Genomic DNA, 15,105 nt, shown 5'->3' with positions numbered 1-15,105 from the left:
TCGCGATGGGGGGAGGGAGTAGAAAAGGGAAGCGGGAGAAGGAGATATCAGTGGGTAGTTAGCCACAATGCGGAGGGGACAGAGAAGACGGTGTCAACGGGTGCTTGCCCATGCTGGAAAGAAGAGGCAATTCACAACGTACCGATGCCGCCTTCCTCGTCTAAGCCACCAGCATCTTGGTTGGTACCACGCCACTGCCAGCCAGCTGGTAGGAGCCTCTTGTACTAATCGGCCTTCAAGTACCTACCTCTAGGTACCTTAAAGTTCTACCTAGGTAAGCAGGACGGGCAGCTATTAGGTAGGTACCTATGTATGTGCACTTACCTCTCTCTCTCCCTCTCTGCCTCCGGAGGCAAGGATAGCCAAAGAGCTCTGAGCTACGGCACCGTAATCGCCATCGTCTCTGCTGGCTTGTTGCCGGCACGATGGGTTGGTTGGCAGCACGGGCTCCAGGAGGAAGCGTTCTAAGGGACAGCTGGAAACGTCCACTTGGGCCAATCCGATGTTATACTGCGAGTGAGATAAGGAAAGACGCCCAACAAACCCTTTATAACTAGTACCTAGTTAGGCAAAGCAGAGACTACCAGGCTACCAGGCTACCAGACTCGATGTCTGTACCTGCCCACGTCATTCAAGCTATTCCCAAGGGAGATTCTACTCGAATATACATAGTAAGAGGTAGATACCTAGGTAACCCAGATGAGCTAAACAACGAAGACTACCAAGTAGCGCTGTTAGGAATCGAACCTCTCCTTCGTTAAGAGGTAACCTACTGATCTAATCCAATCTATTGACGTCAATTCAGCAGTTGGATTGCTGCAGGTTCCGAGGTACATACCTACGTGTATAGGGGTATATTCGTTACTTGCAAAGATAAGGGGTATATATGCATATATGCATATACATATGATTCACCGGGTTATCGATAACCACGATCGAGCTTAGGCCAACCTGCCGCTGACCAACTGACGTAGCTTGACTGGTCTAACACTAGCCTATTGTATTTGCCGTCTATCCACAGATATACGGAATAGCTCTCGCTCTCCTCCTCCTCTTCCTCCTCCTCGTCCACCACCCACCAACCCCTCCCCCGCCCCTCCCATTCTCTTCCCCAAGCCGGAACCCGTCGATACCGGCCGAGCGATCCGCCGCCGTCCAGCGCGAAAGAAACGCAGGGATACGCGCCGTTGTCTTCCGCCCCATCCCCCCCGGCGCGCCGATGCACCTCTCCCCTACGGCGCTGCGCATTGCGCGCGTCCACCGCGGCCCCTGCCCGCTCGCCCTGGCCTACAGCCGTGGCACGAACCTGGTCTGGCTATCCCTGGCGGGCCGCAGCGCGCCGACGCCCTGCCAGCTGCGGCGGCGGATCCACGTGGCCGGCGCTTGGCCCGGACCGCACCCGGGGTCGCGACGAGCCGCGTCGACGGCGGCAGCGGCGGCGGCGGCGGTGGCGGTGCCCTCGGCGTCCCTCAACCCGCCGGCCTCGACGCGGCCGCCGCCGCTCGAGCTGCCGGTGCGCGCCGACTCGGGGTCCATCTTCGCGCACCTGTACCGGCTGGGCAAGGCGTACACGGTCTTCTACAAGGCGGGCCTCCGCGCCATCTTCACGAACCGGAAGCTAGCCCGGTCGCTGCCCCGGTCGTCGTCGCCGTCGTCGCTCTCCCGCGCCGACATCCTCCTCCGCGAGCGCTCCCGCCACGACCTCTCGCGCCTGCCGCTCTTCGGCCTCCTCGTCCTCGTCTGCGGCGAGCTCACGCCGCTCGTCGTCCTGCTCTTCCCCCACCTCACCCCCTACACCTGCCGCATCCCGCGCCAGGTCGACGGCCTGCGCCGCACCGCCGAGGCCCGCCGCGCCGCCAGCTTCCGCAACCTCGCCCACCACCTCCAGTCCGCGTCCTCGCCCGACGCCGTGGCCCCCTCCCTCGCCAACCGCCACATCTGCCGCGCGCTGTGGCTCACCCTGCCGCTGTGGGACCGCGTCGGGCTGGCGGGGCCGTTTGCCGGCCCGCTCGCGCGCCGCGCCGTCTCGCGGCTCGCCACCGACGACGCCCTGCTGCGCGGCGGCGGCGGCCCCCGGACCGGCGTCGCGAGCCTCGTCGACGACGAGGTCGTGCTCGCCTGCGAGGACCGCGGTATCGACGTGCGCGGCCGCGACACCGCCGCCCTGCGCGCCGACCTCGAGGACTGGCTGCGGCGCACGGCCCCGACCCTGGCCGCGGGGAAGGGGGGGGAGGAGGCGTGGCGGACCGACGCCGAGCGCAGGATTAGGGCCGCGCTGCTCGGCCTGGATGGCGCTAGAAAATGAAACAAAAAAGGAAGGAAGGAAAAAGCAGGCGCGTACGGGAATGGAAAAGGAAAAGAAAACAAGGAAGGAAACGAGAACAAAACTTGAAACGAAGCGAGTATGTGAAAAAGGCCTCCATCTACTCGTTACATGTCTATTATATCTACCGGTCTAGGACTTTTGTCCGTATATACCCATCCCTACTCTCGGCGTGTTGGCGTACGGCGGCGCTTTTGGTTGGCGGCTAGGAGGTGGTTTCTTGGAGACCGCGTGTTCTCCATGCTGTTCCTAGGTTCGGCTTTCGCTTACTGTGCCTACCTTCCTCCCTTGAACAAGGTGATTTGTAGGATACTGTACGAGAGGAGAGTGCCGGACACGGGGAGGTGATGGGGGTGCGGAAGAGAAACTGCTTGTGGGAAAAGGGCAGGCAGGAAGGGGCCGCATCAGCCTCACTCTACCCAGACCAATTCACCTCACTCGTCACTACGATCGCCATTACTATCGCCGCACGTAGAGAGATGATATGCCCCGTGTGTAAAAAGCAGGTATACGATACCGAGGCAGACTATCTAAAATGGACCCGCCTCAACCCTGGTAACTTTTTCCTTGTCCGAAAAATGCAATCGATTTGCGATCGGGATATCTAGCAAAAACCTCTTGGTACCGAGTGTCTAGGCGCCTCGCCTTGCGATCCGGGTCAGTTAGAGAAGCAAAAGGCTCGAGGTCTCTGCTACGCCCGACCATCTGTCCAGCCATCCCGTCCGCCGGCCCATCTACCTACCTGCCCATCCACCCGTCCGTCCTGTTCTTACAAGTATACACACATATTCGGAGAGCGAGGGGTATGCAGCTCTCTCTAAATCCCGGGGGTGGGGCGGGTGGCAGAAAGGGGGACGAGACATCTACATCTAGTCGACACTGCCACCCCATTGGACCCACGAGTATCTAGTCCGTAAGGGACTGTTCCTCGAGTGTATCGTCCGGGCGTTTCTAACTTCCTACTGTCGGTATCTCGCTAGCTGGGCCATGATATTCTGCACGTGCTGTGCGGAATCGCCGGGTGGTCCCGGTGTGCCGTTGACAGACACGGTTGGGTAGTTTACGCCATGGTGCATGTTTGGACCCCCAGATCCCGTGGGGTTGTTTGCCCCATATCCAGCCAACCCATGTGGACCGCCTCCGGCAGGGTGTCCGGGAGGAGGTGGTCCTTGAGGACCACCCTGCTGACCGAGAGTTCCGAGGATTCTCTGGAGCGTAGCAGGATCTAAAGAGCTACCGGCAGGTCCACCAGGAGCGGCGCCACCGGCATAGTGTTGGTTGGGATAAGGAGCCGCTAGGTAGGGAGACGGTGCGGTCTGCGGGTACTGCTGCATGGGTGGGTATGGCACATTGTAAGGAGGCATTTGAGCCTGCGTCTTGGTGCGGGTGACGAGCTGCGCGGCGATGAGAGGATCCAGGTCTCGGTACTGGTCATAGCGCACGTTATCACGGCCGGCGGAACGGTCGAATACCTGCAAGGAAATTGTGCCGGACTGGCGTGCGTGGAAGTCGAGTTCGACCACTGCGTGTACGCCCTCCACGACCTGACGATGTATCACGGCATCTCGGGGGAAGTGAGGGTTCAGAAACATAACATGCACCTTCAAACCTTGGCTAACAAAGGCACCCTCAACCCAACTTACGAAGTCTCTCTCGACTTCTTGTAGCAAGAGGAACTGAACGTCGGGTATCTCGCCTCCGTATCGACGGGGGATATCTAGCTCTGCTCCGGAAGAGTGACGACGATAGGGGCTAGGGCTTCGTCGTCGGTAGTGGGCCGAGTCGCGTCTTCCATAACCAGGAGATCGCGAACGGCCACGACCCGAGTCCAAGCCATCACGGTAGCTGCGGCTATCGTCATAAGAGTTTTGCTGGCGGTGGGATCCCCTTCGAGGAGAAGACTGTCGGCCGGAACCCGGTCGGTAATCGTCGCGTCGAGCACGCCCGCCGTCGTGGCGATCGTTGTCTCTCTTGTTCCGGTTTCCGCGTTTCTCGCCCTCGTTGTCCTTTTTCTGGCTTCGGGAGAATTCGAGGTCTGTCGCGGTCAGAAATTTGGCGATTATCGATATCCTGCAAGGATCCCTACTCACGTATCTTTCGTCCTCTAACTTCGATACCCTGAAGTTTCTCCATCGCGGCTTCGCCCTCCGCTAGCAAGTGATACTGGACGAACCCATAGGCCTGCTTCAGAGATATCTGTGCCAGACGGCCATACTTGGAGAATATGTCGAAAACTTCCTTCTTAGAGACTCGGTCACTAGACAAATTTCCTAGTCCCGCGTCAGCAGGCAATCGAGCAGGGAGCTGGGGGCCAACATACCGATGAAGAGCCGGGACCCGTCTGGAAAGCGGTCCCATTTAGCCTCAGACACATATCGTCGTTCTTCCTGCAGGAAGGTTTCCCACTTCTGGGGTTGATCGGCAACTGGGGGCTGTGTGCTCGTGGCAGTGGCAGCAGCGTAGACATGGTCAAATTGCGGCACTGTTAACTGAGCAGCCAAGGCACTATGCGAAGGTGCCGGGGGAGGTGGAAGGTTGCTGCGAGCGTCCGGAGCAGTCCCGGGAGCGCCAGCAGGATAGGTACCTGGAGGTGGAGGAATGCTGGAGGGCGTCGTAACACCAGAATGGGAGAGCGCTTGTTGGTACATGAGAGCATCTTCAGGACGCACATATGGCGACTGGGCCGGCTGCTGAGGCATGGGGGGTCTAGGTGGCAAAGAGGATGCTTGGGAGGTAGCAGGAAGGGTGGCAGCAGAAGACTGTGGTACCGACGCTTGGCTGGCATCACTCGTAGGAGCATTTCCTATGATCTTATCGACTAGACTCTGTATATCAATCTCATTATTGGCAGCATTGGATGTGACATCACTCTGCTCAGCGGACGTGTCTGTGGTAGGTGGCTGAGACGGGCCGGGGTGGTTTGTCGATAAGGGAACTACAGCGTGCCCTGGCGGCTCTTGGAGCTCTCGGGGTCCCTGAGATTGCTGTGGGCTCGGGCTCGGAACGGACTGGTGCGCAGACTGAGTAGTACTGGTAGACGATACTTCATGTGCAGGAACGACGAGTTCAGAATGTTTTCTCAACGAGTGAGACGTATCAGAATTAAGTGTGGAATCGATCGTCTTGGATACATCTTGGTGGATCTCAGCAGCAGCAGCAGCAGAGGCAGCTCCCTGCTGACCGGGGTGCTGAGCTTTTTCTTCATCTATGGCTAAAGGTGCCCCTTCATCTTCATCTTCTGCTTCCTGATCCTCGGAGCTGCTGTCGTCGTCAAGGCCAATCTCATTAGAACTGGTTGTGCTGGTAGCATTGGTGCTATGGGTGTCATCCTGGATGTCGACAGCAAGAATGCCATTCGGGTCCTCGCCCGCCGGTTGACGAGAGGCTGCTGCGAAGCCGGCAATCGCCTGGCTGTCATTGGGGAGTGACATTGTGTATAGAGCGTCGGCTTGATCCTGCAGCACTATTACAGGGGAGGGTGGGTGGAGAGGCGCCGGGGATACTGGGGTCAAGTCGGCGGTTGCCAGGACCTGGGGGGGGTTGTCGGTCATTCAGAGAGCATAGAGCGGCAGGACAGTCTATCTAGAGCAGGTTGGCTGAGATTGCAACGGGGATTGCGGCGGCAGAGTCGGGTATGAGGAACGACCTGGGACCCGGGACTGCAGGCAGAGTGACGGGATTCCAAGGAATCGGAGATGCCGCAAACGATGCCTCGTATTCTCGATATTGGCGAAGTCGTCTCTGGGTTTGTTCGGTTTTGCACATGAGCGATCGATCGTCGCCTTTGGGGGGAATTACAATACGAAGCAGGATGGGGGAATGCACAGGTGGAGAGGGAGGGGTGCAGAGACGGAGACGGAGACAGTAAGATAGATGTCGAGAGTGGGAGGAGGAGAGAGGGAGACGGAGAGTACAGGACTAAGATGTTTGCACACAGGGGCTGCTGTAGCACTGATGCTGGAAGCGTGTACTGGCAACAGGAAGGAAGCCAGAACTCGGCAGGATCCCAGCAGAAAGTAGAAGAACACAGAGATGTTGTCTGTGTAGAGGTGCACGCCTACTCTGCTCAACCAGGTTGGTATGGCATGTGTCAGGGTACCAAGCAGACGATGACGGCCAGAGGAGTAGAGGGCGGACAAATATCAGTAGAGGGCTGTGCAAGCGGACAGACAGAACGCCAGTCAGAAGAGGGACCCGACTTGATAGGGGAGGAGAGAGGGAAGAAGAGACGGAGGAACAGAGCCTAAGGAGGGGCGATTGAGGCTTTGCCAGGCGGGCAAGGCTGGCGATGGAGGGAGGGGCGTTGCAAAGCGATGGGGAAAAGAAGAGTGGATGGGATTTTTCCAGAACGGAATTGTCCTGTAGCAGGCGTAGCTCAGAACAAGGAGGCCAAAGGGTAAGGGACAGGGACAGGAACAGGATGGGAGGGGGGGTTTGAAGGCTGGGCTCGTCAGGTGTTGTTGGATGGATGGATGCAATTTGAGAGAGGGAGGGAGGAGAGGGACGGGACGGATTGGGGTTGGGTTCCCATCCCCTTCCAGTCATTTGCGGGTTCCCTCGATAACCGATAAGAGCAGAAAACCCGGCTGTGTTCCGCCAGGCTGGGTGCAGCAGCCTGTTGGTAGCGTAGCAGGCCGCCGCTTGATGTTCGGATTAACTTGGGCCGAAGCCGGCCTCCACACCATCTAACGGCTCAACGGGATGTGCCTGAAAGAGCGAAGAAGAAAAGCAAAATATACCTACGAGAAAGAGAAGAAGAGGAATAATTATTTGTACAGATAATACGGACGGTGATTAGCTACCTCAGTACCTATCCAAAGACACCCGCTGAAACATACTTAAGCAACGTACACTACTTTCGCCTCCTACCAGTAAACTGGAAAAACAAAATGCAAAGGTACAAAGAAAAGTATGGTAGGTACTAGAAATTAAACAGGTGCGAAAACATTAGGTATCTAGGTACTTAACCCAACGCTACAACGTACCTACAGGTAGGTATCTAGGTACATGTGCATTAGGTTAGGTACTTCCTCCTTTGAAGTTGGAACCTCAACAACAGGCAGGTACCTTAGGGTTAGGCGCAAGTACCTAGGCACCTAACCTGGGGTCAGGTGCGAATATGGGCGCCTTACCTGATGATACCTATTCCTAGGGTACCTAAGGTACCTAGGTAGGTACTCATTTATTCTGGTGAACTTTTTCTTTCTTTACCAGTAGTAAAGAATCACCATGGGCATTCTATTACCATGTTGTGCTAGAAGCCCCTGGCCAGGAACCAAGACAACTTCCTGTTATTGAAGCTTAGCACATCATACACAGCTAAACCTAATTGGAGCCAAACCCAACGATGCGATGATTGCAAAACACGTCCTCAACTCTACATAAGGGCCAGAAGAACCGAAAGCCAGGGCAGGCCAATTATTCTCAGAGACGATGCTACGGACTATATCATCTCGCTCGGCGGGCACCAACCCATTTTTAGCGTCGAGGTGTCTTCGTGGCAACCTGCTCTGGGCTATACGACTGATCCGGCACCAGGCGTTCGATGCGGCCCTCGACCAAGAGGACCTGGCCGAAGCGAGGAAATGGCACGCATCGTTTGACGCGGCCAGGCTACCGCAGGGGCAGACGACCTATTCCCGGTCAAGCGGGCCCGGGGGGCAACATGTTAACAAGTGAGTGGTTTGGGCGACGAACTCCGCCGCATATTCCGAGAGGGCGCGCAGTCTTAACTCTACGCAGAACGGAGAGCAAGGCCACGACGGTGTGGTCTGTCGAGGAACTCTCCCGAAACCTGCCCAAAATAATGCGCTCGGCGTTGCGCGGCTCGAGGTATTACTCGAGAAGAAATGACTCCATCACCATCCAGGCGCAGACGCAACGGAGCCGATCCGCCAACACGGACGAGAATTACGTCAAGTTGGGCGAAGAAATAGAGAGAATCTACAAGGAGCACGTCCCCGGCGCAACCAGCGCCGAGAAGGTCAAGAAACACGAAGCCTTGTGAGCACACTTCCTAGCCCACGTTTGCTCGTCGCTTCACACCGCTGCCTGTTCGCAGCAGTGACTGCTCGGCGGTGTGCCTGGTTGACTGACGCGTATGGGGTCGCAGAGAGAAATCGTTCCACGAGGGTAGGCTGAGAGCGAAGAAACAGCAGAGTCTCAAGAAGATGTTCCGGAAAGGCAGAGGCCACGATGAATAATGGAGCCCAGTGACGGCCACCCGTAGGCATTGGCTCGCCAGCGACGGTTTCGCCTCCCTAGTCGTCATGCACGCCTACGGTCCGCCACGGCCCCGCTATCCTTAGGTTCCTCCCGTCGAACTGAAAGTGAAGTGGTCTAACACAATAAGACTCCGCCCCGGAATTCGTATGTAGGCATATTGGCATCCGGGGATTCTCGGCCACATGTGAGCATACCTCCACCAGGTGCCTACAACCCTGTCCTATACCTACCTAGATGCGTACCCAGGCACATACACGACACATGCCTATAGGTATATACGTGGTTGCGATCCGAGGCGGCCTGCCTAGCTTTTAGGTATATCAAGGCACATCGCCTTGGGCGAGTTGGGGGCGGGGGACGAACCACATGGTCAGATCCACATATAGGCAGACCCTGAAGCCAGGCATGCCGATGATGTCCTCAGGAATGCCAGCAGCGCAATTTATTGAATAGAACAAACAATGGGTGGAGACGAACAGAACAGATGGACCCTGCACGTTATGCCTCCTAGACATATACGCCAACAGTGGCATCACGTCAGCGGTACAGAAGCAATTTATTCATAGAACCCCCCACTCCACGAATGATCATCGCGGGGGGCCTCGCGTCTGTGTTAAGGTGCCTACACGCACACCCAGGTTGTGACCTCGACGCGTACCGCAGCCCGAGGCACCTGGACACTCTGTACGCTCGTGATCCGTTCGGTACTCTCCAGAGCCTTCCCGGTGCTTGCTGAGGTATCGCATTAGACACCAGCTCTGCCTACCAGCAAGCATATAATAGGTAGGAGTAGGTATCGTCTCGAGCATACGCCTACGAGGCACCTAACACGTAGGGACTTCGGGGTAGGGTGAGGCACCTAGTGCAATACTGACCATAGTGCTTAAGGTACCTCCAACGAAGACTCTACCTACCTACCTAGGTACCTTAGGTAGTATCTTACCTCCTACCTACACACGCTGGAGGTGGGGCTGCCCCACGCTCTTCCTAACCTCCTACGTCGTAACGCCGTCCCTCCTTTCGGCTGGGCTCGTCTCAGGGCCCGTCGAATTGGAGAGTCGCCTTGTCACCCACAGACTTCGAGCTCCCCTTCTTCTCACTCTTCTTCTCCTCTTCGCGAGCCATCCCAGAACAGCCTGCGACCGAATCGGCATCCCACTGACTTCTTGTCCACCAGTAGCGGTGGCCGCACTCCGACAAACCCGCCTCTGCGTCGCCCTCGAACCGATCTGCAACGGTGAGCCTCCGAGGCTGACCTGACTGCCGTGCGCCTCCGTGCCGCCTATCTCCGGCCTGGTCTCTATTGCATGCATAGCCTATCTCCCTGATCCCCTTCCTGGTTCCCCAATCGCTGTCCCGCTCGCTTTTTGTCGGGCACCAGTCCCTCTATAAACAGCGTTGCTGGCTCGTCCTTCCCTAAATATCTCCATCCTGCGCGGACGCGTATGGCATGATCTGCGCTTCGACCGGTACCATCAAATCCCTCGGGTCTGCTTACGGAGCTGGACCAAGCCTGACTAAGAGGGGAACGAATCATCAGAATCGCGCAATCTTCTACCTCGTCCGGTTTTATCCTGATAGAATAGCAACTCTATCACTTCGTTACCCTCTCTGTCACTTCTGATTCTCAATCCTGGCCCGACCATCATGGCTGCGACCGCCAACAGCGTTAACAATGGCTCTCCGCGCCCAAATCCTCAGATACAGCCGTGTCGATACAAGGTGGGAAAGACGCTGGGCGCGGGCTCATATTCTGTCGTGAAGGAGTGTGTACACATCGACACGGGGCGTTATTACGCTGCTAAGGTGATCAACAAGAGGCTTATGGCTGGCCGCGAACACATGGTTCGTTGCTCCCTTCCCTCCCTCTTTCTTTCTCTCTCTCTCCTCCCGACCTGTCTCTTACCTCTGGTCGTGGGACGGCGCGACGTGGCTAACTTGGTGTGAATTGCAACGAAACAGGTTCGGAATGAGATCGCAGTACTTAAGAAGGTGTCCATGGGCCATCAAAACATCCTCACGCTCGTCGACTACTTCGAAACCATGAACAATCTCTACCTCGTAACCGACCTAGCTTTGGGAGGCGAGCTCTTCGATCGGATCTGTCGCAAAGGGTCATACTACGAGTCCGACGCCGCCGACCTGATCCGCGCGACCCTCTCGGCGGTCGCGTACCTCCACGACCACGGCATCGTGCATCGAGACCTCAAGCCGGAGAACCTGCTCTTCCGCACCCCCGAAGACAATGCCGACCTGCTCATCGCTGACTTCGGGCTCTCACGCATCATGGACGAGGAGCAATTTCACGTTTTGACGACAACCTGCGGTACCCCCGGATACATGGCGCCCGAGATCTTCAAGAAGACGGGCCACGGCAAACCGGTCGACATATGGGCCATGGGCGTGATTACGTACTTCCTACTGTGCGGGTACACGCCGTTCGACCGCGACACGGATTTCGACGAGATGCAAGCGATCCTCAACGCCGACTATGCCTTCCAGCCGGCCGAGTACTGGCGCGGCGTCAGCGACCACGCCAAGGACTTCATCGGCCGGTGCCTCACGGTCGACCCCAACAAGCGCATGACGGCGCACGAGGCGCTGTCGCACCCCTTCGTCGCCGGTTACAGCCTCGGCCCGGACGGCAAGGGCCCGAACCTGCTGCCGGCGGTGAAGAAGAACTTCAACGCGCGGAAGACGCTACACGCGGCGATCGACACGGTGCGGGCGATCAACAAGCTGCGGGAGGGCCAGGCACACGCGCACCTCATGGACGGGTTGCGGTCGGCCGAGCCCGGACGAGGCGCGCCGCCCCTCGGCGGCGGCATCAATAACAGTAACGGCGATTCGGGGTACGCCAGCGGGCAGAGCACCGACGTCGACATGGGGGGAGTCGCGCCGGCCTCGGGGGTGCCGGCGAGCCTGCGACCGGGGGCGGTAGCGAACCGCGTCGTCGAGACGTCGAAGGGCCTGTGGAGCGCTAGCCAGCCGAGGCGGTAAGGGAGGATCCTGCGGGGGGGGCAGGTATACAGATAGGTGTACGACGGGATTACCGTGGGAGTGGGAGGCGATCTACGTAGCCGCGGCGGGCGGCGACAAGGATATGTATTGAGACGACTTTTTCTTGTTCATGCCGAGAACGAACGCGTCTTATGAGCAGGCGCGCGCGGGGGCAAAACCAGCAAGCGAGCAAGCGAGCGAGTGAACGATTCAACGGCCAGATGGGCGAACGGGAGAGTTGGCATTAGAGTAGGCGATGTTGCGACTAGCCTCGAGGCGAGAGAGAGGAGGGCGTGATGGAACTCGGGTTATCTTGTTTGCTTTCCTGTTGGATTCGTAATGGGCTGGGACGAGACTGGACGGGAGAGGGCCGGGCGAAGCAAAGGCGGTCGTTCGCACATGCACAAGTGAGATCACGTCGAGAGACCGCCGGCCGCACCCGGTGAGGTTGGCACGGCGAGAGGTGGGAGGGAGGGGGAGGAACAGCAGCAAATTCAGCATCGCGTAATATCTTCTTCATGTATATCTATCTAGGCCGGGCGGACCGGCGCGGCTTTAAATAGGTTCTCCCCGGCCCCTTTCCCGCCCCTCCCCCGCCCCTCATAGTTGCGTCGTCAACTCGCCCAGGACCCGTGTCCTGTACGCGCCCCCTTCCTCGGCAGTCCTCTCCTAGATATAGCGTCGAGCGCCGACGGACCGTGTGGAGGAACGGGCTCGGTGAGATAGGGGGGCCGAGGGCTCGCCAAAGAGACGAGTGGCGGCGGAGACGACGCAGAAGTACACCGTAGTACTGTCCTCTCGGCGGCCTTCCTCTTTTTCGTTCTCCTGTCCCGTGATGCTCTTCTATCCCGCCGATCTTGGCTTCCGAAGCCGACACTTTCTACCCCCTCCTCCCCCTCTCTCCTTTCTCTCTCCCTAGGGGCAGGCGTAGACGCAGCTCACGCGGGCGCGCCACGAGACACGCGGGCAAGCAGGCGCCGGCGCCGAATACGGGTCTCAGGGGACAAGGGCTGCGCGACGACTGCCTGCGTACGGGACTTTTTTCTTTCCCCCCTTACTCGTAAGCTCAAGGGCCGGGATGGCGCGGCGTTAGTTCGTGGTGGAGGCCACGTTGACACTAGACAGGGCGGCGACGACGAAGAATAAGACGGCGGGGAGGAGGAAGAGGACGCGGGAGCGGATACGGTTAAGAAATACAGTGACGCGGGCCTGACTTGACCTTGCGGAGCATGGCAGCCGAGGACCGGCGGCGTGGCATAGCGGTGGACACTGTCGACAAGCCAGCGGGCGGGCGGTCGCAGAGAGGAGAAGACAAAGTCGGCGGCCAACTCTAGTGTGTCCGTCTCCCTACCTAGGTACCTACCTGACTCTGCCTCTCTGCCCCCTCTACCTACCCAGCCTCCTGCGCGGTTATATCCCAGCGCACCGTATCTACCAGCAACGGACCCGCGGAACGATTCGCTACCTTACTGGATTACGATGCCTGGCCTGCCTCGCTGCCTCGGCGTTGCCTAACCTTACCCCCTTTTCCCGGGGCACTCGCAGGGACCGAGACCGAGACCGAGTTGCGCTCTTGGGTTCGGATTCGCGTCCAGGGCGTGCCGCGCGATGCCCACCTCCCCCTTCTCGTCCAAAGGGGGGGGGGGGGGATAAACGTCAAGGGGTACCTAGTAGGTACTTCGTCGTCGCACCTACACGACCTGGCTGCAGGGGATTAGACGTCCTGGGGGCTTTCGAAGGCGCGCGCGTGTACGGGCGCCGTCCCGAGACGAACCGCAAAGCGTAGCAAGCATGTACCTACCTATGCTCATCACGTAGACACAAATACCCACACTACGCTTCCCGGACAGTTCAGCTGCGTAATAGTCAAAGCGCCACCTATCTAGGTACGTGCGTGCGCAGGCGTGTGTGCTGGCCGCCCGCTCTGAGGGTCGCGGCGTTGGCGCGGCGATGCGGATGCGCCGGAAGCAGGCGGGACGAGACGAGACGAGGACGTGGGCGGAGGGAAAAGGGGGGGAGCTGAGAAAGAGAAAAGCGCATACGTAGGTAGACAACACGGGCAACACAGATGTGTGTGCTAATATTGCCTGCGCTAGCTAGCTCAGGTGCCCGAGGAAGACGTACGTCGTCGAGACCCGACGCGGTCCCTCTGCTTAGGGGCAATATACCACCTACTTAGCGCCACCAAGGTCGGTAGATAACCTACCTAGGTACTTACCTACCTACCTACCTATAGACATTGGGTAGGTAACCAACACCTAGGCTAGCCCCCCTTACTCGACAGCTCATCCCGGGGAGATCTACACCAGCTACATGCCTCGCTGCTTCTCACGCGCCAGTTAGGTACCTACCTACCTACCTACCTACCTACCTACCTACCGACCTGCGCACGCACCGCAGGCCACTCGGGCCCAACTCAGCCAGCCCACGCGAAGAAACCCCCCCTCCCTCTCTCCCCAGACGAATCGCGCGAGCGAGAGAGGCAGACGACGCCACCGCCGCGCCGCTCTGAGCGTCCGAATACCTGCGTACCTACCTTGTCTATCCTGTCCGCGCGGGCGGGCTATAACTAGGTAGGTACTACCTACCTACCTACCTACCACCAGCGCGAGCCGCGATATGCCCTCCCACAAGAAGAAAAAGGGGGGAGATCTCCCGCGCCACGCGCTCCGGCCGCGCGCTTCCTCTCCCTCCCTCCCTGCGCCGGGCGCCCGCGCAACGAACTTGTCTCTGCCTCCCCTCCCCGCGGCCGAGCACGGCAGGGCGCCGCAGCCGGCGTCCGCAGCTTGCGGGTGCGAGTGCGGGTGCGTCTGCTGGGGGGAAGACACGCCCGTCCGATTCCGATCGGCGCGGGTAACGCGGATGCCTGGCACGCCCGCCGAAAGCAACCCGCCCTCTCGCTGCCGCCGATGCCGGGCGCCCGTCCGGCGGGCGGCTGGGCGGGCTGGGGGATATCTGCCCGATGCGGGCTAGCCGGGCTGCGTGCGTAGGTGCGTGTGCGTCGGGGCGGTCAAGGGCGAGCTGGGCGCCCCAAAAGGGATGGGTGGGTTAGGAAGTTGGCAGCGGCGTGAGAGGGGCTGGGCGGGTTGGATAGCGGGGAAGTCGTGTGCTCGCTCGCTCGCTCACACGCGAGCGACTCTCTCTTCCTCTCCCCCCCCCTCTCTCTCTCTCACCCTCCGGCTGCCTGGCTGCCTGGCTCGGGCGGTGGAGGCGACTGGAGTCATATGACGCCTCGAAGGTGCCCTTCGGGGATGGGGGGACGGACGGAGCGGGACTAGAGGCGGCGTGTACCAAGGCTGGGCGGGATGGCGAAGGGAGGGGCCGTCTGACGGCATGCCGTGGCAGCAGCAGCAGCACCTGGGACGTAGGTAGGTATGGGCTAGCGCACGCGTGTGGTTATCTGCGCATACATACGTGCCCGGTAACATGCGACAGCACATGCATACGAGAGTATACACACATGGTCGGTAGGTAGGTAGGTAAGTAGGGCGGCACCTGCGGCAGGCCTGTATGCGGGCGCGTCTGTCTGGGAGTTGTGTGGTTATGGGCGCAGCGCC

General features: G+C 59.0%; 5 protein-coding genes across 5 annotated transcripts; 3 read left to right on the top strand and 2 right to left on the bottom strand.

Annotated features, from left to right (window-relative positions):
* Positions 1–1,003: 1,003 nt before the first annotated feature.
* On the top strand, positions 1,004–2,488 carry GGS23DRAFT_262385 (uncharacterized protein). The gene has a single exon (XM_051512367.1). The coding sequence runs from the start codon at positions 1,220–1,222 to the stop codon at positions 2,303–2,305; it is 1,086 nt and encodes a 361-aa protein (XP_051368528.1). The 5' UTR covers positions 1,004–1,219; the 3' UTR covers positions 2,306–2,488.
* Positions 2,489–3,106: 618 nt separating this feature from the next.
* On the bottom strand, positions 3,107–6,057 carry GGS23DRAFT_262374 (uncharacterized protein). Its single transcript, XM_051512366.1, has 3 exons — positions 4,644–6,057; positions 4,414–4,593; positions 3,107–4,358 (listed from the first exon to the last, which is right to left on the bottom strand). The coding sequence occupies exons 1-3, from the start codon at positions 5,872–5,874 to the stop codon at positions 3,283–3,285; spliced, it is 2,487 nt and encodes an 828-aa protein (XP_051368527.1). The 5' UTR covers positions 5,875–6,057; the 3' UTR covers positions 3,107–3,282.
* GGS23DRAFT_583750 (uncharacterized protein) lies at positions 5,770–6,890 on the bottom strand. Its single transcript, XM_051517292.1, has one exon. The coding sequence runs from the start codon at positions 6,866–6,868 to the stop codon at positions 6,242–6,244; it is 627 nt and encodes a 208-aa protein (XP_051368526.1). The 5' UTR covers positions 6,869–6,890; the 3' UTR covers positions 5,770–6,241.
* Positions 6,891–7,756: 866 nt separating this feature from the next.
* On the top strand, positions 7,757–8,526 carry GGS23DRAFT_600003 (uncharacterized protein; the record flags this gene model as incomplete). Its single annotated transcript, XM_051519006.1, has 3 exons — positions 7,757–7,998; positions 8,066–8,326; positions 8,436–8,526. 3 exons carry the CDS (start codon positions 7,757–7,759, stop codon positions 8,524–8,526), a joined length of 594 nt encoding a protein of 197 aa, XP_051368525.1.
* Positions 8,527–10,028: 1,502 nt separating this feature from the next.
* On the top strand, positions 10,029–11,653 carry GGS23DRAFT_262328 (calcium/calmodulin-dependent protein kinase type I). The gene is made up of 2 exons (XM_051512365.1): positions 10,029–10,393; positions 10,511–11,653. The coding sequence occupies exons 1-2, from the start codon at positions 10,196–10,198 to the stop codon at positions 11,546–11,548; spliced, it is 1,236 nt and encodes a 411-aa protein (XP_051368524.1). The 5' UTR covers positions 10,029–10,195; the 3' UTR covers positions 11,549–11,653.
* Positions 11,654–15,105: the final 3,452 nt, after the last annotated feature.

Source organism: Durotheca rogersii (assembly GCF_024521655.1).
Source record: "Durotheca rogersii strain YMJ 92031201 chromosome Unknown GGS23scaffold_28, whole genome shotgun sequence".
Lineage (NCBI taxonomy): Eukaryota > Fungi > Ascomycota > Sordariomycetes > Xylariales > Xylariaceae > Durotheca > Durotheca rogersii.
This window is presented reverse-complemented; position numbering and strand designations above follow the sequence as displayed.

Coding starts and splice junctions, on each gene's coding strand:
- GGS23DRAFT_262385 (XM_051512367.1), top strand. CDS start 1,220: ATGCACCTCTCCCCTACGGCGCTGCGCATTGCGCGCGTCCACCGCGGC.
- GGS23DRAFT_262374 (XM_051512366.1), bottom strand. CDS start 5,874: ATGACCGACAACCCCCCCCAGGTCCTGGCAACCGCCGACTTGACCCCA. Junction 4,594..4,643: donor CGGGTCCCGGCTCTTCATCG/GTATGTTGGCCC, acceptor ACGCGGGACTAG/GAAATTTGTCTAGTGACCGA. Junction 4,359..4,413: donor AGTTAGAGGACGAAAGATAC/GTGAGTAGGGAT, acceptor TGACCGCGACAG/ACCTCGAATTCTCCCGAAGC.
- GGS23DRAFT_583750 (XM_051517292.1), bottom strand. CDS start 6,868: ATGACTGGAAGGGGATGGGAACCCAACCCCAATCCGTCCCGTCCCTCT.
- GGS23DRAFT_262328 (XM_051512365.1), top strand. CDS start 10,196: ATGGCTGCGACCGCCAACAGCGTTAACAATGGCTCTCCGCGCCCAAAT. Junction 10,394..10,510: donor TGGCTGGCCGCGAACACATG/GTTCGTTGCTCC, acceptor GCAACGAAACAG/GTTCGGAATGAGATCGCAGT.